Raw genomic sequence first — 24,425 nt, 5'->3', positions numbered from 1 at the left:
GGGTTTGAACCGCCAGCCGTCTGGTTAGCAGGCAAGTGTCTTAGCCACTATGCTACCAGAGCTCCCGATAGCCACAGAGTCACCCGTAATTTCTCTGACCATTCTCCTTTTCCTACCAGCTATACTTTGTAGGGATTCATTTTCCCAAAGAATAACCCCAAACCCCAAGGAACTGCCTCTTTCCAAATCATGTTGCTGTTTGATCCCTCTAACAGCCCTTTACTTGCCACAGTCTCAAATAAGCAAGCCCGGCAATGGCAAAGGACCTGAAGAGTACACCTAAAAGACATTGTAGCCATGCACCTTATTTGTAGAGATTCTGGCAGAACCCCAGAGAGCAAGCAGAGGAGACAACATCTCCTGGACTGACCACATGCTAGGGTGCAGGTCTCCTCCACCTGTGGGTAGTGCTTTCAGAATGATTAGACTGCTTCCTGAAGGTACCCAAGGTCAAAGGAAAGGGGCTTCAAGAATCTTTCTCCCAACTGAAAGCCAGGTGGGGGTTAGACTTCTCCCATTACACTCACTGAGAATAAAAAAAGAATGGGAAAGACTAGGAAGAGAAAAAGCAGTGGAAAAAGATGAAAAGAATGAGGATAATACACCTACTTCTCACTTAACAACTATCTTGCTATCCAACATTTTGCATTTACAACAGTGGTAGGAAAAAAAAGAATCCAACTATTTTGTGCACTAATGAGGCAGCAAGCATGGTAGCAGTAGCTGTGGAGGGTCCCCTCCCTCAAAGAGGGTCTCTGGGTGGCTTCCAGGAAGCTGGGGCACGCTGCCCCTTGCCTTCTATTCCCTTCTGCCAGGGTGGGTACCACATCCAGCTACTGTGTGGAGCTGGCCTCCTCCATGGCCTCACACGCAAGCAGCACTGAGCCAGTGAGCACCTGTTCTGGGTTCTGCGATGAGGCACTGTAGCTCAAAATTGCAGTGGGGTGGGAATGGAGGAAACAAAGAGGCATTGGAGAGGGTGTCTGTTAGAAATGAATGCAAGTTTCATGACATCCCAATGTGAGCTGAAGCCTCTGGCTCAGTGAGGCTGTGTGCATGTCCTCACAGGAAACCCCAAGCCTCAGTGATTTGTCAGGCCTAGAGGATAGAGTAGGCTTTGGGATCAGCTTGCAGGTGTAGGAGTGGAGCCCTGGAAACTCTAATCCAATACAGGAGGAAAGTGAAGCAGTTAAGCTGTGGGCCACTGAGTCACACAACCTGGCATTCTCCAGCTTTGTCTCTTCCAAGGCTCCTCCTCCACAGAGGAATAATCCATAACTAGACTGGCACAGTTATGAGCTCATGGAAATCTTAGCTGTTACTATTTCTATTAACTTATTTTCTAAATTGAAAAAAAAAATGGGTAACTGGATGGTCTGAAAACAAAAAAAAATACTCCATTTTCACATAATGCCTATTTTCATGTAATGACCTGGTTCTTGGAACCTGAGCATGTAGATAAATAAGGAGTTGGTATCCAGTGACAAGTTCTCCTCAATGAGCCTGCAATGTTATAATCAGAAAAAAAAAATTAATAAATGAAAGAAAGGAGTGATACTCATTTTTAGGGCTCTCTTGAATTTTGAGTCTCTTTCAAAAATCTGAAATTATTCCCTATTTCTTCTTATCTGTTTTCCCACAAAAAGAGAATGTAATACACATAGAATTTAGAAGTGTCCTTTTTGTTCCCTGTTTTAAGTGGCAAAGCTGGCAGGTGACATTAAGCCTCTGAACCCACATCCAGTCTCATTCCTCAAGTCTAATCCCCAAACCATGAAGAAAAGCCTCTTACCACTTGGGCTCCGGAACAAGACTGGTGCAGATGAGCTGTCGGAGTCCTGGGGGGTGGCTTCTGGGCCCATTTCATCACTGTCAGACTCCTCAGCCATGGCCCCTTCTGCTTCCCCATTAGCCTGCCAGTCCTCTTGCCCTGGCTCCTCAGTCTCGACATCACTGCCCACCAAGCCAGAGAGAGAAGCTGACTCTTCCAGGCCATTACTGGGTAGGGCAATGACTTGGGCACTCATCAGGGCTTCCATCTCTTCAAAGAAGGGACAGGTCTCAGGTGGGTGGCCACTCTTGACTTTCCGATAGCTCTTCTGGAGGCCTTTGAACTTGGTCCGACACTGTTCCAAGGTCCGGAGGAAGCCATATTCCCGAAGCCTCTCAGCCACTGCCCCATATACTTGGCTATTTCTGTGACAATTTCGGAGAGCCTCATAAAACTCAGTCTGACTAAGAATTGCGAGGAGAGTTCTGGTCTCTTCACAGCTCCAGTGCACACCTGCCACCTTCTCATCCTCAAAGGCCCAGTGATCCTGTTCTACCCAGCTGCTTCTCTCTCTCCTGGATGGTAACTGATCAGCAGGCATTCGTCTGTCTGAAGTGTAACTGCTTTTTGGGAGTCCCCTCTCTGTGGAGCCCAGCAGATCTGGGATCCATGAATCTTCTTGCTCTGGCCTGGAGACCACACCAGATTTAGGAAATGGAAATCCTCCTTGCAGGGAAGCAAACAAAGGTTGTCAAAGTTTAGGCTGATCATTAAAAAACAAACAAACCTGAGTTTAGTCCTGTCTTTTTTATCCAAGTAGATTGTTAGGAAAGTGTTAGGGAAATGTGTTCTGGAAGTTCAGTGGTTTGAGGAAGTGGGGAAAATACTAGAAACTTCAAAAAATGAGAGAGATTATTTTCTAGTGCAGGTGACAGGAGGAAAAGGTTCTGTTCTATGTTCAGAGCAGATGATTCTAAGTTGCTCCCTAACCTTCCCGACCACTTGTAGGTAGAACACTTGGGAAATAGTTACCTCCTGTCTCCTATAGGTCTTCACTTAGGATTAGAGAATTAAACTCAGTGATTTTGCTGTGGGGAGGGATGTTTGTCTTCAACTCATCCATCTCTTTCACATTCAGTCAATCACCCAGTTCTAAAGGTATTTCCGTTGGTAAGTCTTCCCTACTGCCACCATATAAGTCCAGTCTCCTTTACCTCTCAAACCCACATAATTGCAGTAGTCACTGACATTATCTACCTAACTCCAGGCTCTTGCTTTCTCAGTCTGCATGCTACACTGGTGCCAAAACAGTCTATTGTCAACACAGCTCCTATCATAACACTTTTCTGCTCAAAACCTTCAACTCTAAATCTTACCTAATCCAATCTATACTTCCCTACAGTTTTCAAAATTAAAAGTACCCATACACTACTTGACACAACCTTCTTGCCTATCATTCCCTCTTCATTCATATTAGACTTTTCTCTCCAGAACATAGCTAACTTTGTACTTACCACTTTGTGCTTTCTCTCTTCTTCCTATCCACATTTAACTTCCTTATAGAAGCTGTATCTGCCAATGTTCCTGAGACCCTACATCAGACCTTCCTCATCTCTCACTCTGCCAAACCCCTATTGCACTCACACAATTGAGCAACAAGTCATTGTTTGGTATGGTTCCAGTATAGTTTAGTTCAGCACATATTTATAGTATGTTGTTGTGTTCTCAATCACATTGTAAGCTCAAGTACCCTGCAAGCTGCTAAGCATATGGTAGGTGTTCAAAAACCACCTACTGATTTAATTCTGCAAGTTTGTGTATGGGGTTCAGGGATTTGATTTGGATGACTACATAAAGACCATTACTAAACTGGCTGAGAGGGCTAACATCCTGGATGATAAGATCAGAATTCAAAACAAGTTTAATAAATGATCAAAGGAAAAAACGTACAAAATAGAGTTCAAAGAAGAAAAACAAGTTCTACAAAATCAAATACAAAAAGCAGCAAGTAGGCACAAACGCAACAAGGAAAGCACTAAGAGTCCTGGAAGTGAACAGGTGAACAAAATTATCAGATAATTGTAAACTGAAGTACACTAAAAGATAATGTAGCAAAACTGTGAAGTAAAAGCTCCTACTCTGCCAGACCTCAATGGAAAAAAAGCAAAACCAAACTCACTGCCATCAAGTCAGATCCAACTCATAACGACACCTCCTTGGGTTTCTGAGGCAGTATCACTAAGGAAGTAGATTGCTCAACCTTCCTTCCGAGGAGTGGCTAGTAGGTTTGAACTGCCAGCCTCTGGTTAGCAGTCAAATGCCTTAGGCACTGCACTATCAAGCCTCAATGGAATAATATATATGTGTTGTTGTTATGTGCCATCGAGTCAGACCCGACTCATAGCAACCCCTTCTTGGGTTTCCAAGGCAGTATCACTACAGAAGTAGATTGCCCAACCTTCCTTCCAAGGAGTGCTGGTGGGTTTGAACCACCAGCCTTCTGGTTAGCAGTCAAGTGCCTTAGGCACTTCGCTACCAGAGCTCCTATATATAATTTGGCTCTTTACAATTAACGTTTAAAGGAGAGTTAATAAAAACTAGGTCTGAAAAATGGAGCTTCTGGGGAAAAGATGAAAAATAGTTCCGTTCTGAGAAGGAAATGACTAAAAGGAAGATGTGCCTTCAAGTATAGAAAATAATTTTTATCTAGAAAATAGTGACGTATTATCATTACCAACAGGAAATAAAGTAGCTCCAAGTTCTGATAAAAAAGTAGGAAGCCATCCTCTAGTGGGATTATCAAAAGAGTAAATAAAAAAATACTTACTGTAGGCAAAGAACTAAACTACGTCTTCAGGAGGTCCCTAACAACTCCATATTCTAGTTTTCTACTTATTCCTGAAATCCCTTTCCCACTCACTATTCCCAACCCTACTTCCCAACTTACAATGGCACCTATCTACCCACATGAATCTACTCCTCACCGCTCCTTTGAAAAGGTCTGAGCTTCTCCTTTGGGTTCATCTGTTCCTGTGGTCCCAGGTCTGGGCTTCTTGCCCTTTCTTTCTTGGGTACACCCCTGGGCTGGGGTTCCACTGACTCCTGCCGAACACTTAATAACTCCCGTGATGATTTCAGGGGTGTCATCTTCTCCGAGGGTACTTCCTGCCCCTTCACAGAGACTGTGACCTAGAAACAACCCCCATTAATTGTCACTGCAAGGTCATAATGGGGGGCATTCCCAGAGGAGATTGATTAATACCCAAAAAGAGATCATTCTTCTGGGACATAGCTGAAATTGTAGGGGTTGGGGGTTACGACAAACAAGTAATTCCATTACTGTTAGCTTAGAGCAGCTGGAACTCCAGAAGGAAAAGATTAAAACAGTTAACCCAACTACAAGGTAAAAAAAAAAATCCTCTTTCTTCCTGATTAAGAAACTCTATGAATAACTCATTATGGCAGGGTAGGCAAAGATATACCCAGGTAGCATCTCCAGATAAGCTCTAGCTGAAAAGGTTACCTGTTCCAGGATCAAACACATAAGCATCATTGGAGATTTTGCTCTTTAAACCTATCTATAGCTTAATCTGGCCCTTTACCCTTGCTTCTTTCCAAACACATATTTCTCAATCCCCCCCTCTCCTTTCTCACCGAATGTCCAGGTCTTCCAGGTTCTTTTTCTAAATCTTCCACCAGAGCTACTGCCTCCTCTCCACTTTCTGGACATTGTTCCTGTACCCAAATCTGGATCTCTCCAGGTAAGATGGTCAGGAACTGCTCTAGTACCAACAACTCTACAATCTGCTCCTTGGTGTGCACCTCTGGCCTGAGCCAGCGACAGCAAAGTTCCCAGAGTTGGCTGAAAGCATCCCGGGGCCCAGCCACCTCCTGGTAATGGAATCTCCTGAAGCGCTGTCGGAAAGTCTCAGAGTTAGCACCATCCCCTCTCGGAGTGGATTTGGCCATCATTCACAGCAGAAAGTGGCTTCCCTCCACTTAAGAGTCTGGGTTCCAGGACTTAAAACTATCTTCCCATGTCCTTGGAGAATCAACTGCAGATGACTGTCTCTCTGTAATAGGAGTTTCTTCCTAGGGTAGAGAGAGATGGTACTATCAGAAGGAATATATTCATATGTCTAAAGTTTTGCTAGGGCTGGCCTAACTTCCCATATGCTCCAAGTGGCCATCTGAGGTAGCACCATCTTCAGCGCAGAAAGCCGAAACTGTGAGCATTGAAAGAGACTTTTCAAAACTGCGTTTCTGGGACACTTCTAGGGCAGCCCGGGGAAGCCACAGAGAACACGATATTGTGTCCGCTCCTCTCCCACCTCCCCTAAATAGGACCCCATTTAGTTTCCCTGACCAATGCTACACAGTGAGTTCAAACAATATTGGAGAGAGGATCTAAAAAGTCACCATCCTGCTGAAGGAACAAAAAGCCTCTGTCCAGTGGGTCGCAGCTGATCTCCCCCAGCACCTCTGCAGTCCTTCCCGAAGCCCTCGCCGTCCGCCCCTCCCCCTCCGACTCCACAACTACCCCCCAGACAAAAATCAATTACTAAATGTCGGATCTTTGTTTTTCCCTCACAGCAGAAGTAACCATTCGGCAAGGACTCCAGAGCTATTTGAAGGGAAACCAAGCGCATCAGGAGAAGTTGGCTTCGACTTCTGAAGCGAGGGCCGGGTGGCCTTGGGGAGAGTCACAGTGAGTTGGCAGAGAAAGAGTCGGATGGAATAGTAGTGATGGGTCTCCCGAAGATGAGCTGGGATGCTGGCCAGAAGCTGCGAGTGCTGTGGGGTTTGCTGGAGCGCGGGTCCGCTCAAGAAGCGGCGGGTAAGGTGTTCCGGCCTCTTTTGTCTTCGCTTCCTCCCGCCGGGTCACTCTCGGAACCGCCGTGTAGTGCCTAACAAAGGCCTCTGACCGGGCTAAAGCACCATGAGAACACCCTCTGGCACACCCCTGGGAGCGTCTCCCTCTCGCACTGTTCCTCAACCCACTCTCATCCCTGCCCCCGGGCCAGCCTCACCCCCTCCAGGCACGGCCCCCGGCCCCAGCCCTCCAGCCTCCCAGCCCAGCTTCCAAACCGGAAGTCCGTACGGACGACTTGGGGCATAAAGGGCGCATGCGCAAGGGCAGCTACCAAACCTCCATCTCCCTCCGAACCTCGGCGGGAGCTAGCGGGTGGAACAAACCGAGCCCCGTACACTTCCGGGACTCGGCGGGCCGACCGCTTCCCCGCTTCTCGTTCGTTCCTCCTACCGCAATTGTTTCGGCAGGGTTGATTCAGAACGAATTACCCGTCCCAGGGGGCTTGTGCGTGCATCGAGGAGGGAGAACTCTCCACCGTGGTTGCCTGGAGAGGCGCTGAAGGAGGGCGTGACGTTTCTACGGACTTAAGGTCCGAGGTGGGAATGATCCACGAGCTGCTTTTGGCTCTGAGCGGGTACCCGGGGTCCATCTTCACCTGGAACAAGCGGAGTGGCCTCCAGGTAGTGTACTGCCTGGCGCGAGAACCACTGAGCAGTCGCGGCGCCAGAGCCAGAGTTGGGGGTGGAGTCTGAGGCAGTCGAAGGGGCAGGACTTGCAAAGACTGAGGTGTTTTAGAAGGCGCGTCTTTGGGAAGGTAACTGGAGGGTGGTGCCCGAGGGGCCTAAGGGTGAGGTAACACCCTGAAAGGGCTGGGCCTAGGCCTGGAAACGGACAGACCTCGAAGGGCCCTGCCTTGGGAGGAGAGGTGGTGAGGGTCGAGTTGTTGGAGCCTAGCAATTCTACATAGAAGCGAAGGAAACACTGTGTTTCAAACTGAATTTTGAAGACTGGTCTAAATACACAGCGCTTGACACACTTTTTGATTAGCAACCTAGTGCTTTAAACACTGCATCAGCAGGGCTCCTTTAGCCAGTAATTGTTGTTGTTGTTATATGCTGTGGAGTCGACCCGACTCATAGCGACCCCTCCTTGGGTTTCCGAGGCAGTATCACTGCGGAAGTAGATTTTCCAACCTTCCTTCCGAGGAGTGGCTGGTGGGTTTGAACTGCCAGTCTCCTGTTAGCAGTCAAGTGCCTTAGGCACTACGTGTTATATGCCGAGCTCCTTAGGAGCAGCCACTATATCTGATTTTGTTTTAATATATCTCCAGTATATTAGCACAGTGCTTGGGATGCAATAGGTATTCAGTAACAGTTGGAATGAATAAATTCTCCCACTATTTTCTACTTGAACCACTGTGAAACCTTCATTATAGTCTATCAGGCTGTCATTTGGTCATCATTTAAATGACAAATACAAATTAAAGTGAGGATACTAAATTTATGTGGCCAGTTATAAGGTGCTTTGTCATAGAGTATTCATAGTATGCTTGTATTAATTTTAGATTTTATTGAAATAAAAACAATTTGAAATTTCACAGAGACTTGGTTGCATATGCTTATATTTGATACCTGGAAGATTGTATAGAAACAAGTAATAATGGCTGCCTCTGGGAAGGGAGGAGCTCCAGTGGCATAGTGCCTAAGGCATTTGACTGCTAACCTGAAGGCTCGTGGTTCAAACCCACCAGCCACTCCTTGGAAGGAAGGTTAGGCAGTCTACTTCCGCTTCAGAAAACCAAGGAGGGGTCACCATGAGTCGGTACGACTCAATGGCAGTGTGTTTGTTTTTTTGGGAAGGGAGGCTTATTTGTTATGTATGTGGTTTTGTATTGCTTGAAATGTTTTTTGTTTTTTTTTTTTAACCATACCTATTTGAATAAACAAATAATTAGGTAGGAGGTAGGGAACAACACCTTTGTAGTAGTTTGGGAATACCCTTGTTACTCAGAACTTACTATTCTTAAAAGGGGCAACTTGAGATGAAGAATATGAACAGTACGAAGCATTTGAAGCTCCACAGTGAACAGAGAGTAGTCAACAGCAGGAATCAATATTTTTAGCATTGTTCCTCTTCCTGCAGGTGTCACAGGACTTCCCATTTCTCCATCCCAGTGAAACCAGTGTCCTGAATCGACTCTGCCGGCTTGGCACAGACTATATTCGCTTCACTGAGTTCATTGAACAGTATACTGGCCATGTACAGCAGCAGGTAGGTTCCTGTTCTCAGAAGAATGTATGTATGCAGGGACAGGAGCTATGTCCTCTCTGTGTTCTTCAGATCCTTCCAAGGTCTAAGTGGTCTTATGATGTCATGTCTACAATAAGTATTCAGTGAATCCATTGCTAATTAATAGGAAATAAGTCTCAAGAAGAAGCTCTGGTGGTGTAGTGCCTAAGGCACTTGACTGCTAACCACAAGGCTGGCGGTTCAAACCCATGTGGCATCCTCTCTCAGAAGAAAGGTTGGGCTATCTACTTCCGTAGTGATACTGCCTTGAAAACCCAAGAAGGGGTCGCTAAGAGTCAGATCCGACTCGACCACAGTGAGTTTGGTTTTTTAAGTCTCAAGAAGTTATGAATTTCTCGTCACTGGAAGTATGCAAGTAAAGGCCATGTACCTCCAACAAGGAGGAAATATACATGGTGACCGATTTCAGCAAATTGGTGTAAAAGAAAATATGCTTGGTCTGGGTATTGTTATTATTAGTTGCCATGAAGTCAGCTCCAACTCATAGTGACTTGATGTACAACAGAACGAAACACTGCCCAGTCCTGTGCCAGCCTCACAATCTTTGTTATATTGTTGCAGTCACTGTGTCAGTCCATCTCACTGAGGGCCTTCCCGTTTTTCACTGACCCTCTGTTCTGGTTATAGTACCATTCTGATGAGAATATACCACAAATGTGATGGCTTGAAGAAACAGCAGTTTATTCTCTTACATTTTGGAAGCTTTAAGTCCAAGTTCACAGTGCCAGGCTCTAGGGGCTGGGTGAAAGCCCTTCAACCTTGGGCTTCGGCTCTGCCTCCTGCCCCCAGCCCCCAGCCCATTGAAGCTTGAGGCTTTTCTTCACTCAGATAGCTCCTGCCATTAATTCAAGTCCATTGAAAGTCCCAAGGTTGATAGAGCATGGCAGGCTGCTGAACAGCGACACAGCTACATGCAGGGTTCAAGTGTGCCATGAGCTAGAGACCATTCCCAAAGCTTTTTCTTATATACAGGAAGCAGACCACATACCCAAAGCAGCTACTCAGCTGCTTCAATAGATTCTACCATGGAGTTAATCACCATGGAGAATAACTACATTCAGCTGCCCAGCCACTCAACCAGGCCCAGCCAAGTTGACACACAAACTTAGCCACCACACCCTCCACTCTACCAAGCATGATATCCTTCTCCAGGGAATGATCCCTTCTGACAACATGACCAAAGTAAGTGAGACGAAGTCTGGCCATTCTTGCTCCAAGGAGCATAGCGTCTGCACTTTTTCCAGGACAGATTTGTTCATTCTTTTGGCAGTCCATGGTACTTTCGGTGCTCTTTGCCAACATAACTCAAAAGCATCAACTCTTCTTTGCTCTTCCTTGTTCATTGTCCAGCTCTCACATGCATATGAGGTGATTGAAAATACCATGGCTTGGGTTAGACACACCATAGTCTTCAAGGAGACATCTTTGCTCTTCGGTATTTTAAAGAGGTCTTTTGCAGCAGATTTACCCAGTGCAGTAGGTTTTCTGATGTCTTGACTTCTGCTTCCATTGGTATTGATTTTATTAGGTAGAATAATAATAATATAGAACCTGACTTAGAGCATTTTGAGCTGGAGGAGAGTTTCAGTTCCAGAGGTGAAAACATAAAGCATTATTCTTTCAAATTCTTTTGCATTCTGCTTCTACCTACCTGTGTCACATTGAGACAAGCAGCTAAAATCTTTGAGTTTCATTTTCTTTATTTGTAAATAATAGTGTGCTTAGCCCATAGTAAGCATTCAATAAATATTCTCTAGTGATATGAATTAATGGGGAGTCAGGATAGTGTAGAGGTTGAGGGTTTGTGTCCTGCTCCATCACTTACTGGCCAGGTACTGCTAGGCAGGTTACCTAATGTCTCTGAGGCTCAGTTTATTTTATCTATAATTGAGGATAATAATATCTAGTACCTATCTCATAAGGCTATGAGGACTAAACCAGGTAATTCATGCAAAATGCTGAATATGGTGCCTGACACATAATAAGCACTCAAATTTTTTAAAGAGAAATTTTAAAGTTTTCTTTTTTTTAACAGTCTAATTCTGCCACATTGTGTGATTCTGATTCAATTGTGAACAGTACTTCACAGTTGAAAGAATGATTCTGGCTGAGGAAAAAAGGGGGGGATTTCTGAAAATGAAAAGGAAGAATGCTTTCAAACAGTGCAGCCAGTGCTCTCTGGCCCGTGTTGTGTAAATTGGTTTTCAGGCCTTTGGAGTTGGAGAATATGCCTTACGTTTCTACCTCTGATACTGGGGTTCTAGTTCTATCCAGCTGATTTTATTGCAGAGAAAATACTTAAGCTAAATATAGGTTTAAAATCTACTCAATGCCAGTTTGCTATGAAATCGTAATAATGAGCTCACACTTGATCATCAAAGTTGGAACTTGTTGTTGTTGTTGTTGTTGTTGTTAAGTGCCGTCGAGTCGTTTCCGACTCATAGCGACCCCATGCACAGCAGAACGAAACACTGCCCGATCTCGCACCAGCCCCACAATCCCTGCTATACTCGAGCCCATCATCGCAGCCACTGTATCAATCCATCTCGTTGAAGGCCTCCCCCTCTTTCGTCGACCCTCCACCCTACCAAGCATGACATCCTTCTCCAGGGAATGGTCCCTTCTTACAACATGACCAAAATAGGTGAGACGAAGTCTGGCCATTCTTGCTTCCAAGGAGCATTGTGGCTGCACTTCCTCCAGGACAGATCTGTTAGTTCTTTTAGCAGTCCATGGTACTTTCAGCATTCTTCGCCAGCACCACAACTCAAAAGCATCAACTCTTCTTTGGTCTTCCTTATTCATTGTCCAGCTCTCACATGCATACAAGGTGATTGGAAATATCATGGCTTGTGTCAGGCGCACCTTAGTCCTCAAGGAGATATCCTTGCTCCTCAGCACTTGAAACAGTTCCTTCGCAGTTGACTTTCCCAATGCTACACGACGTCTAATGTCCTGACTGCTGCTTCCGTTGGCATCGATTGTAGAACCAAGCAATGTGAATTCCTTGACAACCTCAATCTTCTCTCCATTGATTGTGATGCTGCTCATTGGTCCAGTTGTGAGGATTTTTGTTTTCTTTATGTTGAGATGTAATCCATACTGCAGACTGTATTCTTCAACCTTCATCAGTAGGTGCCTTAAGTCATCCTCACTTTCAGCAAGCAAAGTTGTATCGTCTGCATATCTCAGGTTGTTAATGATTCTTCCTCCAATCCTGATACCACGTTTTTCTTCATATAGTCCAGCTTCTCGGATTATTTGCTCAGCATATAGATTGAATAAGTGTGGAGAAAGAATACAACCCTGACACACTCCCTTCTTGATTTTAAACCATGTAGTGTCCCCTTGTTCTGTTCGCACGACAGCCTCCTGGTCAAGGTACAGATTCCTCATGAGTACAATCAAGTGCTCAGGGATTCCCATTCTTCTCAATGTTATCCATAATTTGTCATGATCCACACAATCAAATGCCTTTGCATAGTCAATAAAACACAAGTAAACATCTTTCTGGTATTCTTTGCCTTGAGCCAAGATCCATCTGACAACAGCTATGATATCCCTTGTTCCACGTCCTCTTCTGAATCCGGCTTGAACCTCTGGAAGTTCTCTGTCAATATACTGCTGCAAACGTTTCTGAATTATCTTCAGTAATATCTTACTTGCATGTGATATTAGTGATATTGTTCTATAATTTCTACATTCTGTGGGATCACCTTTCTTTGGAATGGGCACAAATATGGATCTCTTCCAGTCAGTTGGCCAGGTAGCTGTCCTCCAAATCTCTTGGCATAACTGAGTGAGCGCCTCCAATGGGGCATCTGTTTGTTGAAATATCTCAATCGGTATGCCATCAATTCCTGGAGCCTTGTTCTTCGCCAGTTCTTTCATTGCAGCTTTGACTTCTTCCTTCATTACCATTGGTTCTAGATCATATGCCACTTCCTGAAATGGATGAAGATCGATCAGTTCTTTTTGGTACAGTGACTCTGTGTATTCCTGCCATCTTCTCTTGATGTTTCCTGCATCATTCAATATTTTGCCCATAGAATCTCTCACTATTGCAACTCGAGGCTGAAATTTTTTCTTCAGTTCTTTCAGTTTGAGAAATGCTGAACGTGTTCTTCCCTTTTGGTTTTCAGACTCCAGGTCTTTGCACATTTCATTATAGTAATTGGCTTTGTCTACTTGAGCTGCTCTCTGAAATCTTCTGTTCAGCTCTTTTACCTTTCCATTTCTTCCGTTTGCTTTAGCGATTCTCCGCTCAAGGGCAAGGTTCAGAGTCTCTTCTGTCATCCACTTTGGTCTTCTCTTCTTTTCTTGTCTTTTTAGTGATCTCTTGCTTTCTTCATGGATAATGTTCTTGATATCTTCCCACAATTCATCTGGCTTTCGGTCACTGGTGTTCAATGCATTTTGAACTTGAATATACCTTAATACAGGTAAAAAGTTCTCTGATTTTTGTATGGAACACTTAAAAGAAGAAAACTTTTGTGTACACAAATTTTATGTAATATATCGAGTTCCTACTTTCCCAAATTCTACAGATGTTAGTGGTATTTTTTTTTTTAAGAAAAGTGAAAAATACAATAATTTTATCTTTCAGTTTGAGATAAATGACATTCAGCTCTCTGGGATGACTCAAGATCAAAACAAATTGGGCTGGTTATAAGCCAGTCCAGTCTGTGTATTTTACCCTATGTCCATGTTGATCTTATTATAGTTGTGAGCACTTATCTTCAGGACCTACTAGTATCCTTTTCTGCATCCTCTGGCAACATTGTGCCTTGTAACCCTGAACCCTAGTTTCCTACCACATTTGTCTCTGAATTCTGCTAGTTTATCTACCACCACCAGAGCCTAATCACCCAAATCAGTATATAACCAGAGAGGCTAGTCATCATAGCCTCTAGTCAACTGTTAACTGCAATTTTCTAAATAAAACTAAGCAGTTCCTGTTAAAAAAAAAAAAAAAAAATGCAGCTAATTGAAAGACAAGTCATATTTGTAAATAACCTCTTTTGAGCGTCTCACATTTCCCCATGTTGGCTGCCCCATTCATGTTCTTGTTAAATTACCATGCCAGACAGAGGAAAAGGACACAAGAAAAAGTATTGAGGTCATTTGTTTATTCAGCAAACATTTTACTGAACACTATCTAGTCAAAGAATTGTGCTATAAGCTGAGATAGAAAGATGAATAAAGTGTGGTCCCTGCCTTCACAAAGCTCTTGGTATAGTGAAGGGGACATACAAACAGAAGTACAATTCAAACACTAAAAAGACATGCTAGGAAAGCAAACAGAGGGAGCCGCTAATTCCCTGGAGAGCTTTGGCAGTGAAGATACTTGAAGATACTTAAGGACCTCAAAAAAGAGTAGATTTTTGCCACAAAGATGTTGTTGTTGTTGTTGTTGTTTGCCATCGAGTTGGCCCTGACTCATAGCGACCCCTCCTTGGGTTTCCGAGGCAGTATCACTACAGAAGTAGGAATGCCCAACCTTCCTTCCGAGGAGTGGCTGGTGGGTTTGAACCGCCAGCCTTCTGGTTAGCAGTCAAGTGCCTTAGCCACTATGCTACACAAAGATGAGGGTGGGCAATTAGAAGCAGAATACATGTCCAAAAATATAGGCGTGAGTACATGGGTGAGCTATAGGTTGTTTGGAAATGAGGATGTGAAGTTGGAAGCAGCGAAAGATAATTTTGGAGAGTGAGGTAAGGACCAGAATGCAAAAGTCATTGCATGCCATGTGTAGGAGTTTGAATGTTATTTTGGAGAGTAGGAATCTATCAGAGGATTTTAGCTGGAAGTAATACAGCCAAAATTGGGTTGTAGAAAAATCTCTACTAATGCTATAGAGTATTACCTGGTTATTTGTAACATCTGAGTCTGCTTAGAAAATTAAAGTAGTATCATATTTTAAAAGGTCAGAGCCCAAAAGTTTTATCTTCAATCAGTTTTCCTCTCACTGAAGCACTGCACTGATAGGGAGTTAAAATAGTACCAGTAGTAAAGGATGTCTTTCTCGGGTTTCAGAGCCTAAACTAAAAAGTTAACTTCTCTTTGATTTCAGGATCACCATTCAGCTCAGCAGGGCCAAGGTGGGTTACATGGAATCTACCTGAGGGCCTTCTGCACTGGGCTGGATTCTGTTTTGCAGCCTTATCGCCAAGCACTGCTTGATTTGGAACAAGAGGTGAGAAAGAGGAGATAGAGAAAATAGCACCTCTGGGGCAGCAAATTAGAGAATGTTATTGAATCTGAAACACTCTTTGATAACTTCTTTTCTTCACATCAGGTAGTTAATACCTGGAAGATTGTACAGAAACAATTTCCTCCATGGCTAGAGGGTACAGTTTTCCCTCTGTGACTGCAAGCCCTCAGTAAGGTGGCTTATAGCTCTTGGCAAAGGTTTCTGAGTGAGTTTATAAGAGTTGGTGGCTTTGCTTTGTTATTACCTGAAAATCAGAGGTAATAATCTATAAATGATCAACTCTCAGAAGCCTAAAACTAACACTAAGCCCCTTCTCAGATTCTCTTCTGGTTTTCATAGATCAAATAAATTTGAGATATTTTGTATGACACCCTAACCATGATGTTTTTGATTACAGTTTCTGGCTGATCCCCATCTCTCCATATCACATGTCAATTACTCCTTAGATCAGGTATGCTGCCCAGATAACAGAATGCCTTGAAATCTAGTGATATTATAAGAATACTCTTAACTTCTGACATTATTTTTGCAAGTTTTTTCCTTCTGGATTCAGGCCCTGACATTTTATGTTTTGCATTTTGGGTGCTTTAACACATCAGAACTGTTGGAAGAGACCCAAATACTTAATGTCTGAAGTTAATGCTGTCTGTATTGACGTCAATATTAACAATTATGCCAGCCTCAGAAATAGAAACTTCCTCTATCTGCCATCCTTTTCCTGTCTGTAACCAACCCCCTTGTCAATCAAAATTGCCTTAAGATAGTGGATCCTTTTCTTGGCTCTTCTGTGGGCTTGCCATATTTATCTTAAATTGGACTATTTAGAAACAAAAGCATGTCGTGAGTTAATTTTTTTTTCCCATGCAATAACTGCATACTTTCCTAATCTCTACTTTGCAGTTCCAGCTCCTCTTTCCTTCTGTGATGGTTGTAGTGGAACAAATTAAAAGTCAAAAGGTGAGAACTTTCCTTTTGCTCTGATAAGTGCTAAGGAAATATTAGTAATTTTTACCTTACAATCTTTTTTGAAGACCCTAGTTTTAGTTTTTATTTACTTATTCATTCATTCAATAAGATATGCTGTATATCATGCTAAGTATCAGGGTTGCCAAGATAAATAAGATCTATAAACCTGTTTTTAAGCTCCAGTTTAAGACCACTTGGTCCACTGAGGGTGGGGGAAATATTAATAGATATATTTTAGAGTGCTGCTGCGGTAAGAAAAAAATGTGCCGTGGGTGCCTAGAGGTGAAAGCAGTTTGTTCTGAGGGTTTAGAACTATTGAATATGGCTCTTGAGGAGACACCAAAAATTAATTTAGAAAGAAAGAAGATAATAGGTTCATGGTTAGGGTGCTGGGAATTTTTTAAGAATTATAACTGGTTGTTGGTTGCTAGGGGTGGGAGGAGAGGGAAGGGAACACTGCAAAAAAAAATGCATTGTCCCATGTCACTTTAGTTTTGTGTATTTCACTGTACATAAATCATATTTCAATAAAATGCATTAAAAAAAAAAGGACCAGGTTTGATGGTCTGATAGAGCCTAGTGGGACCACTGAGACTATGGCCCCAGCTGCCTTCAGGTCTATGATTGAACCCATTCCTGTGGCTTCCAGCCAAACAAAAGGCAGGCATATGAGGTGAACATTTACATTAGGTAGGTATGCTCCTTGGAAAGATAAAGCATGGGAGAATGGAAGGGCTGTGTATGCACAGGGAGACAGCTCAGGGGGCAGGAGTGCATGGGAGGAAAGGACACAGGGAAGATATATCTTGTGGGGAGGAAGTGAGAGGAAAGTTGTTGCATTGTGGGAAATTGCACTCAATGTCATGGGACAAAGTGTATGTGAGCTGCTGTATGGAAAGTGAAGTTTCACCCAAATCACAATAAAAATTAATAATAATAATAATAAAAGAATTAAAACTGGGTAAAAACCCTGATGCCATTTCGTTATTTAAATATGCCTATCCTTGTCACATGTTTTTATCATATGCATTGAAAAGTTAGGGCCCCAGTGGCAGAAGAGTATCTGTCTTTTTTGGGCAGAGTTGGTAACTCTGAGGAATGCTTTGAGATTTCACATCAGAAGAATCTAGTGTGTCATTGAATTGTCCCATAAAACCCCATTCTTGGTAATGGACAATTGGATTAAACATGTTTGGTTCAAGTCTCCATGTGTTTGAGCTTTTATATTTCTGCCGTAGCTTATTAGGAGAATCACCTCCATTAATATCTAGCTTTTATTTCAGCCCTTACGTTGTATTAGGCACTGTGCTAAGTGCTGTAGAGACTTCACATTCAATAAAATAGGCTAAGGAATGTGCACATAGTAGTAAGAGTATATAAACTGGTCTATCTGACCCAGAAGACTGTGCTCTTAATCACTGTATTAAAAACTCTCCCAACATGGGAGAGGACCTTCTAGTAAGTGATGTAGCATCAGAGTTCTATACCTTGTTGCACATCTCACTTGATTTTAGCTTTCATTGCTTGGAGATCCAACTCCAAACAATACTGGTTTCTCCAGTGCAGTGGTTCTCAAACTTTATCATGCATCAGAATCTTCTGGAGAGCTTGTTAAAAAGACAGAAAGTTGTTTCCCCACTCCTGAGTTTCTGAAGCATCAGGTCCAGGGAAGGACCTGAGGATTTGCATTTCTAACATGTTCTCAGGTGGTGATGATACTAGTTGAAGGTCCATACTTTGAGAACCACTATACTATATATATAAATGAATATTATGAGAAAGTTTATCCCCATTGTTTGCTGGAGTGTGTGCCATCTTGGTTGAATATAATGTCAGTTTGTGCTTACATGAACCATTAAAATGGAATCAAGTTTGACACAGCTGTATTCTCTACAGATTCATGGTTGTCAAATCCTAGAAACAGTCTACAAATACAGCTGTGGTGGATTGCCTCCTGTTCGCAGTGCATTAGAAAAGTAAGTCATAGCTTAATTGAGGATTTGGGGTGGGGTTGGGTGGTCAAGTGATTTGACTTCTCACATGTTTTATTTTCAGGTCACCTTAGGTTTCTCTCTAGAGAAAGTTATGACCAAGATAGAAAAACCCCATGAGAAAAGGAGTACATCTGATCCTTATGATGGCTCAGGAATTACAAAAAGAGGATTATAAAGTATAGAGTATCAAAGTCTAGGAGCTCTGGTGGTGCAGTGGTTAAGGCATCCAGGTGCTAACCAAAAGGTTTGCAGTTTGAACCTGGCAGCTGCTCTGTGGGAGAAGATGACAGTCTGCTACTGTAAAGATTTATAGCCTTGGAAACCCTATAGGGCAGTTCTGCTCTGTCCTATAGGGTCACTATGAGTTAGAATCAACTTGATGCTGTTGGTGGTTTATAAAAGCTAGGATCCGGTTGCCTAGATAACATTGATGTGCTCTTTTTTTAATTTTTAGATTCTGCATTCCTGCAGGACTTCCATTACATGTGCCAGATATTACTCAGCATGTGTTTTTGAGCAGCTGGTATTTTCACATCAAGGTCCCTAAAATGTTTATACTTTATTATCCCATACTACTCCTCTTAAGCATTTTCTCCTAACAAAATTATTCAAAAGAAGAAAGTAACTACCCACACAAACATATTCAGTGCAATGTTGTCTACTCAAGAAATTAGAAAATGACCAGTAATAGCAAAAAAGCTAATGATATGGTCACTCAATAAAGCCATTAAAATTATAAATACTATAACAACACATACAAAATACTTTATGTAATACTGAGAAAAGGATGCAAAATTTTATTTCTTCTGTTTATAATTAAATAAAAATCTCTGGAATATGATCAAAGACTGAAAAGGAATACAGGAAAAAAAATATTTGCAGTCATTGAGCTGGAGTTACGGAATTACAAATTTTCTTTAAAATTCTTTATCACATTTTTAAAAATTTAATAAAATTTAAAGAGAAATATATGAATGAGAAAAAGTGATTTTCGTCTAATTGAATAATTGCCCATTTGATCTTCCCATTTCCTTCTCCTTATTTTTTTAAAATTTGTATTTAAAAAAAAATTTATTAAGTTAAAATTTACATAACCATTTTAAAGTGTATTAGATGGCACTGATATATTTACAGTGTTGTGCAACCTACCTCTCCCTAGTTCCAAAGCATCTGCATTACCCCAGAAGAAAACTCATTCCTATTAAGCAGTCGCTCCTCATTCCTCCATGTCCCCAGCCCCTGGCAATCACCAGTCTTTATTCTATCTCTCTGGATTTGCCTATTCTGGATGTTTTATATAAATTGAATCATGCAATATGTGGCCTTTTGTGTCTAGTTTCTTTTACTTCCTATAATATTTTCGAGGTTCATCCACATTGTAGCACTTATCATTACTTCATTCTTTTTATGGCTGAATAATATTCTATTTTATGTAAATTCCACAATTCTGTTTAATCATTCATCCATTGATGGACAGCTGAGCTATTTCCATATTTTGGTTATTGTGAATAGTGCTGCTGTGAACCTGCATGTACAAGCATTTAAGTAACTGTAGTTCTTTTGGGTATATACCTAATATTGAAACTGCTGGGTCATAGGGTAATTCTATGTCTAACTTTTTGAAGAACCATCAAACTATTTTCCTCCTCCTTATTTTTAAAAAAGAAGCAGTAGCATTAATTGCAAAATTGGGTTACATCATCTCTGAGGCCCCTCACAACTCTTAATGAGCTCCACTTTTACTACTACACAGGTAAATCCTCAGAAGAGCAGGAGACTTCCCAGAACATGGTTTAGGGACAAAGGGTAGAGGAGGTGCTTAATTTTCTATTACTGTGCTTTTCTTTCTAACAAAAGAAATACATTTTGGCTGTAGAAACTACAGACATATATGCATATAAAGTCTTAAATAATATGACACATATGAATTAAATTTGTTACATATTTGCAGGGGCCAAATTTTATAGACCTTGTACTCAGGTGTGCATAAACAGAAATGGCTTCCTATTTTTTTTTTTTTTTTTAAGAGATTCCATTCATTTAGCATTCTACAAACAGCCAACTCAAGCTCTTGTACTTTCTTATTTTCCCCAGCTTTTTATTTTGAAAAATTTCAAACCTACAAAAAAGTGGAAATAACAGTACTATAAACACTTGCATATCTTTTCCTTTGTTTCAGCAGTTATTAACCTTTTGCTACATTTATCTGTCTTTTCTTCCTTCCTTTTTCTTTCTCTCTCTCTACATATATGTGTGTTTGGGAAAATTGTGTGTGTGTGTGTATGTATATTCATGCATGCACATACAAACACACAGGCACACCACTTTTTCTTTGCTGAATCATTTGACAGTAGCCCCAGATACCATAACACTTAACCTACAAATATTTCAGCTTGTAACCCCAAAAAGGTAACATTAATCCAATAATGTAATATCCAGAGGAGCTCTGGTAGCATAGTGGCTAAGGTACTTGTCTGCTAACCAGATGGCTGGTGGTTCAAACCCACCAGCCACTCCTCGGAAGGAAGGCTGGGCAATCCTACTTCTGTAGTGATACTGCCTTGGAAACCCAAGGAGGGGTCGCTATGAGTCGGGGTCGACTCGACGGCACATAACAACAACATCTAAAACATTCACATTTTCCCCCAGTTGTCCCCCAAAATCTTTCATAGCGATTGTTTCTTTACAGTCCAGGATCCAGTCAGTGTCACATATCACATTTGGTTGTCTCTTTTTTGTCTCCTTTAATTTAGAACAGTCCTCTTTTTTTTTTTGTCTTTGATGACATTGACATTTTTAAAGGTTTCTTGCCGCCTGTCTTGTAGAATATTCCACAGTCTGCATTTATCTGTTTCTTCATGATAAGATTCAGATTAAACATTTTTGGCAAGAACACTACATGGGTGATACTGTTTACTTCCCACTGCATTGTATCAGAAGGTATAGCCCCACAGAAATGAGTTTGTTTCATTTTTGTTGCTGTGAAGTTTTATCACTTGCTTTAGGTGCTTTCTGCTAGCTATCACCATTGTAGAGGTTCCTTCCACTTTTGTAATTTTTACCTGTGGGTTGATCCTTTGAGACCGTATGAATATCCTTCCCTAATAAATTTTCACCCATTAGTTTTAGTTTTGCATTTTGTTAAACAATACTTTTCTGGATATGCCTGCCTCTCACATATTGAATCTGCTCCCCCTATATGATTCTAACAAATAAAACAAATTTAATATTTGTGCTAGCCAAAAAGATACTCCTCCAAATCCATTTAATTTTAATTTGCTTGCATCAGTCTTGAAGTTTACCTTTCACCAAAGAAGGAAAGAAAATAGTCCTCTTCTAAAAGCTATCAGAATATTTGCTAAACATTTCAGATTTCAGTATGTAAGCCAATGAAAGTCATTAAGTTTGGACATTTAATTACTTAGTCCATCCACAAACATTTCAGTTAAAATAGCACAATTGTTTTTAGCTTAATTGGTCATTTTCCTTATGATTCATCAAATTCTCAGGCCTCCGTTTATCTGATAGCATTTTAAAGTGTGATCTCTGTGGTGTCTGTGGGGTTTGTTGTTGTTGTTGTTGTTATGTGCCATCGAGTCGGACCCGACTCATAGTGACCCCTCTTTGGGTTTCCGAGGCAGTGTCAATATGGAAGTAGATTGCCCCATCTTCCTTCCGAGGAGTGGCTGGCGGGTTTGAACCGCCAGCCCTCTGGTTAGCAGTCAAGTGCCTTAGCCACTATGCTACCAGAGCTCCCAGTGGGGTTTAGTGTTTTCTAAGTGGACTTTTGAGGCTCTTGCTTTCCTCTCTACTCAGAATCCTGGCTGTGTGTCATGGGGTCATGTATAAACAGCTCTCAGCCTGGATGCTTCATGGACTCCTCTTGGACCAGTACGAAGAGTTCTTTATCAAACAAGGTCCATCTTCTGGTAATGTCTCCGCCCAGACAGAAGAGGATGAGGAGGATCTGGGCATTGGGGGACTGACAGGAAAACAGTTGAAAGAACTCCAGGACTTGGTGAGAGCACAGCAAGAAATCCAGCAAACTCCTACTAGGAGTCAAAAAAGTCTATAACTAAATTATCTTTTGGTGATCCCTTCCCAGCTTCTTAGAGCCTGGGCACCTTCCATAAATGATTTAAATGTAAACAGTTGACTTTATCTTAAATAATGTGAGACTACAAAACAGACAGTGTATATGTGAGATTCCTTTTGGTTCACCTTTTCCTGTGTATACATTTAAGAGGTTAATAATAAGTCTCATCTCAACAAGATGTAGCTACCCTATAGCTTTTAAATGTGGTTTGGAGTTTTGATTAGACTCCCCCAAAATCTTGTATTTTCCTCATTTATTCTTTCATGCATTTATCCTATTATAACATTTTATTGAATGTCTGCTATGTGTCGGGCACTGTTAAGAACTACGTAGACAAATAAAACACTCTTGTCCTTAAGGGACTTATAGTTTAGTGGAAGATGTAGAAAAGTAAACAGTTATATTACAGTGCACTAAGTGCTCTGAGTAAATATGGTTGTTCTTGGAAGATAGTCTTAGAGGAACTACAGAAGGCTTCTCAGTGGAATATATGTCTAAATTGCAAAGGATTTGGGAAGAGAGGGCAAGAAATGTTCCAGGCAGAGGAACTGATGTCTGTAAAGATACAGAGGCCATGAAGGACATGGCTTATTTGGGGAAGCACTAGTAATTCAATTGAAATGATCATGTGAAGACTGAAATATAAAGTGTAAGGGGGCAGAGAAGGGAGAGGGAGGTGGAAAGAGCTGAAGCTGTTGAGTTAAGCAGAGGCAGAATGACGAAGGCCCTCATAAACAATGGGAAGGAATTTAGTCTCGTCAACCTGAAAAGAGCTGGAAGCCAGTGAAGCATTTTAGGCAAAACAGTAACAATCAGATTTGCATGATGGAAAAATCACTCTGGGTGCTATGTGGGAAAATCACTGAAAATGAAATCAAGACTAGAGGCAGGTAGATCATTTAGGAGACTGTTGGGGATACTTAGGGGAAAAATAATACTTCCACAAACCAAGAGTAACAGTGACTATGGAGAAGAGTAAAGGGCTTTGAGAAATGTTTAGGAAGCAGAATTAGTAGCCCCTAGTGATTGGTTAGATATGGGTCAGGAGGAAAGAATCAAAGATGATACCCAAGTTTCTGCCTTCAGCTGCTAGGCAAGTAGTGATGATATGGAATATATATAGCTAGTGCTCAAGGAAAGAATATAGGTCCAGTTGAGGACATTTTAACCTCATAAAAGCAATTTAGGTTGAAGACCAATTTTGGGGCAGCAGCATGCTCAGATTGGGCATCCATGACTGATTTCAGGAGGTTCTATGAAATGTTTGTCTGCACATTTGTCTAAAAAGCCCATAGTTTTTAATAATTGCAGAGATGTCTGTGACCTAAAAAAGATTTAAAATATCTGTTAGGATGATCACTGACCTACAGAAGATGTGATTGTCTAGGGAGGGTAGTATGAAAGGAAAAGGGCCTGGACTAGTGCCCTAAGGCACACTATCCTCGAAGCCCAAATCAAAAAGGGCTGACATCAGAGATCAAAGGAGTACAGAGCCAGGAGTTCAGGGATACAGCTAGGGAAGGGTCACATCAAAAGGAAGTTAGGGTATGGTAGGGTCCTGAGTGATTGGTTAATAGGTATTTGGGGGCTTCATGGGCTTGATCAGTGATTTTCACACTTTAGTGTGCATCAGAATCACCTGGAGGGCCAGTTAAAATTGACTCTAGGCCTCTTCCCCAGATTTTCTTATTCTGCACATCTGGGAAGGGACCAAGAATTTGCATTTCTAACAAGTTTCCACTATTTCTAACAAGGTTCAAACAAGTTTCATTTCTAACAAGACCTTTATACCTGGGAAAACATTAAGAACAACTCAATTCCTTGAGTTCCAGACTGAATAATTTTTTTAAAATTTGTGTGTGTATGTGTGTGATTTGGGTAAAAGTTTATAGAGTAAATTCCATTCAACAGTCCACACACATTTTGTTTCATGGCATTGACTACAATGACCACAGTGTTAATAACTGTCTTCCCACTTCCTCCCTGTGGATACCTTTTCCCTGCCTCCTCCTTCCCTGTGCATTCCTGCCCTCTCAGCTATCACTCTGTGCAAGTACTGTCGTGATCTCCCATGGTTGATTGTTCTAAGGAGTATACCTACCTGGTGTAATTGTTCACCTTGTAGGCCTGGCTGTTGTTTGGCTGGAAGCCATAGGAGTTTATTCATTTTCAGGCCCAAAGTGTAACTAGAGGCCATAGTCTTGGGAATTTTACCAGTCTTTGTCAGACCATTAAGCCTGGTTTTTTTTTTTTTTTTTTTT

General features: G+C 41.8%; 2 protein-coding genes across 2 annotated transcripts in view; one reads left to right on the top strand and one right to left on the bottom strand.

The window, feature by feature from the left end:
- ZSCAN29 (zinc finger and SCAN domain containing 29) overlaps positions 1-5,743 on the bottom strand; it is a 23,526-nt gene extending 17,783 nt beyond the window's left edge. Inside the window, exons 1-3 of the mRNA XM_007935260.2 lie at positions 5,426-5,743; positions 4,756-4,960; positions 1,793-2,494 (exon numbers count right to left, since the gene is read on the bottom strand). Coding sequence (XP_007933451.1) covers positions 1,793-2,494; positions 4,756-4,960; positions 5,426-5,743 — 1,225 coding nt within the window. The remainder of the gene's footprint in view (positions 1-1,792; positions 2,495-4,755; positions 4,961-5,425) is intronic.
- A 1,443-nt stretch (positions 5,744-7,186) lies between these two features.
- The window catches only part of TUBGCP4 (tubulin gamma complex associated protein 4), a 33,772-nt gene continuing 16,533 nt past the window's right edge, over positions 7,187-24,425 (top strand). Inside the window, exons 1-7 of the mRNA XM_007935259.1 lie at positions 7,187-7,264; positions 8,727-8,855; positions 14,968-15,090; positions 15,506-15,559; positions 16,009-16,065; positions 17,971-18,050; positions 21,885-22,086. Coding sequence (XP_007933450.1) covers positions 7,187-7,264; positions 8,727-8,855; positions 14,968-15,090; positions 15,506-15,559; positions 16,009-16,065; positions 17,971-18,050; positions 21,885-22,086 — 723 coding nt within the window. The remainder of the gene's footprint in view (positions 7,265-8,726; positions 8,856-14,967; positions 15,091-15,505; positions 15,560-16,008; positions 16,066-17,970; positions 18,051-21,884; positions 22,087-24,425) is intronic.

The sequence above is a fragment of the Orycteropus afer genome, unplaced genomic scaffold (assembly GCF_000298275.1).
Source record: "Orycteropus afer afer isolate SDZICR_OR568_19922 unplaced genomic scaffold, OryAfe1.0 scaffold00026, whole genome shotgun sequence".
NCBI classification, from domain to species: domain Eukaryota; kingdom Metazoa; phylum Chordata; class Mammalia; order Tubulidentata; family Orycteropodidae; genus Orycteropus; species Orycteropus afer.
Note: the sequence above shows the minus strand (reverse complement) of the source record. Positions and strands in the feature narration are given on the sequence as shown.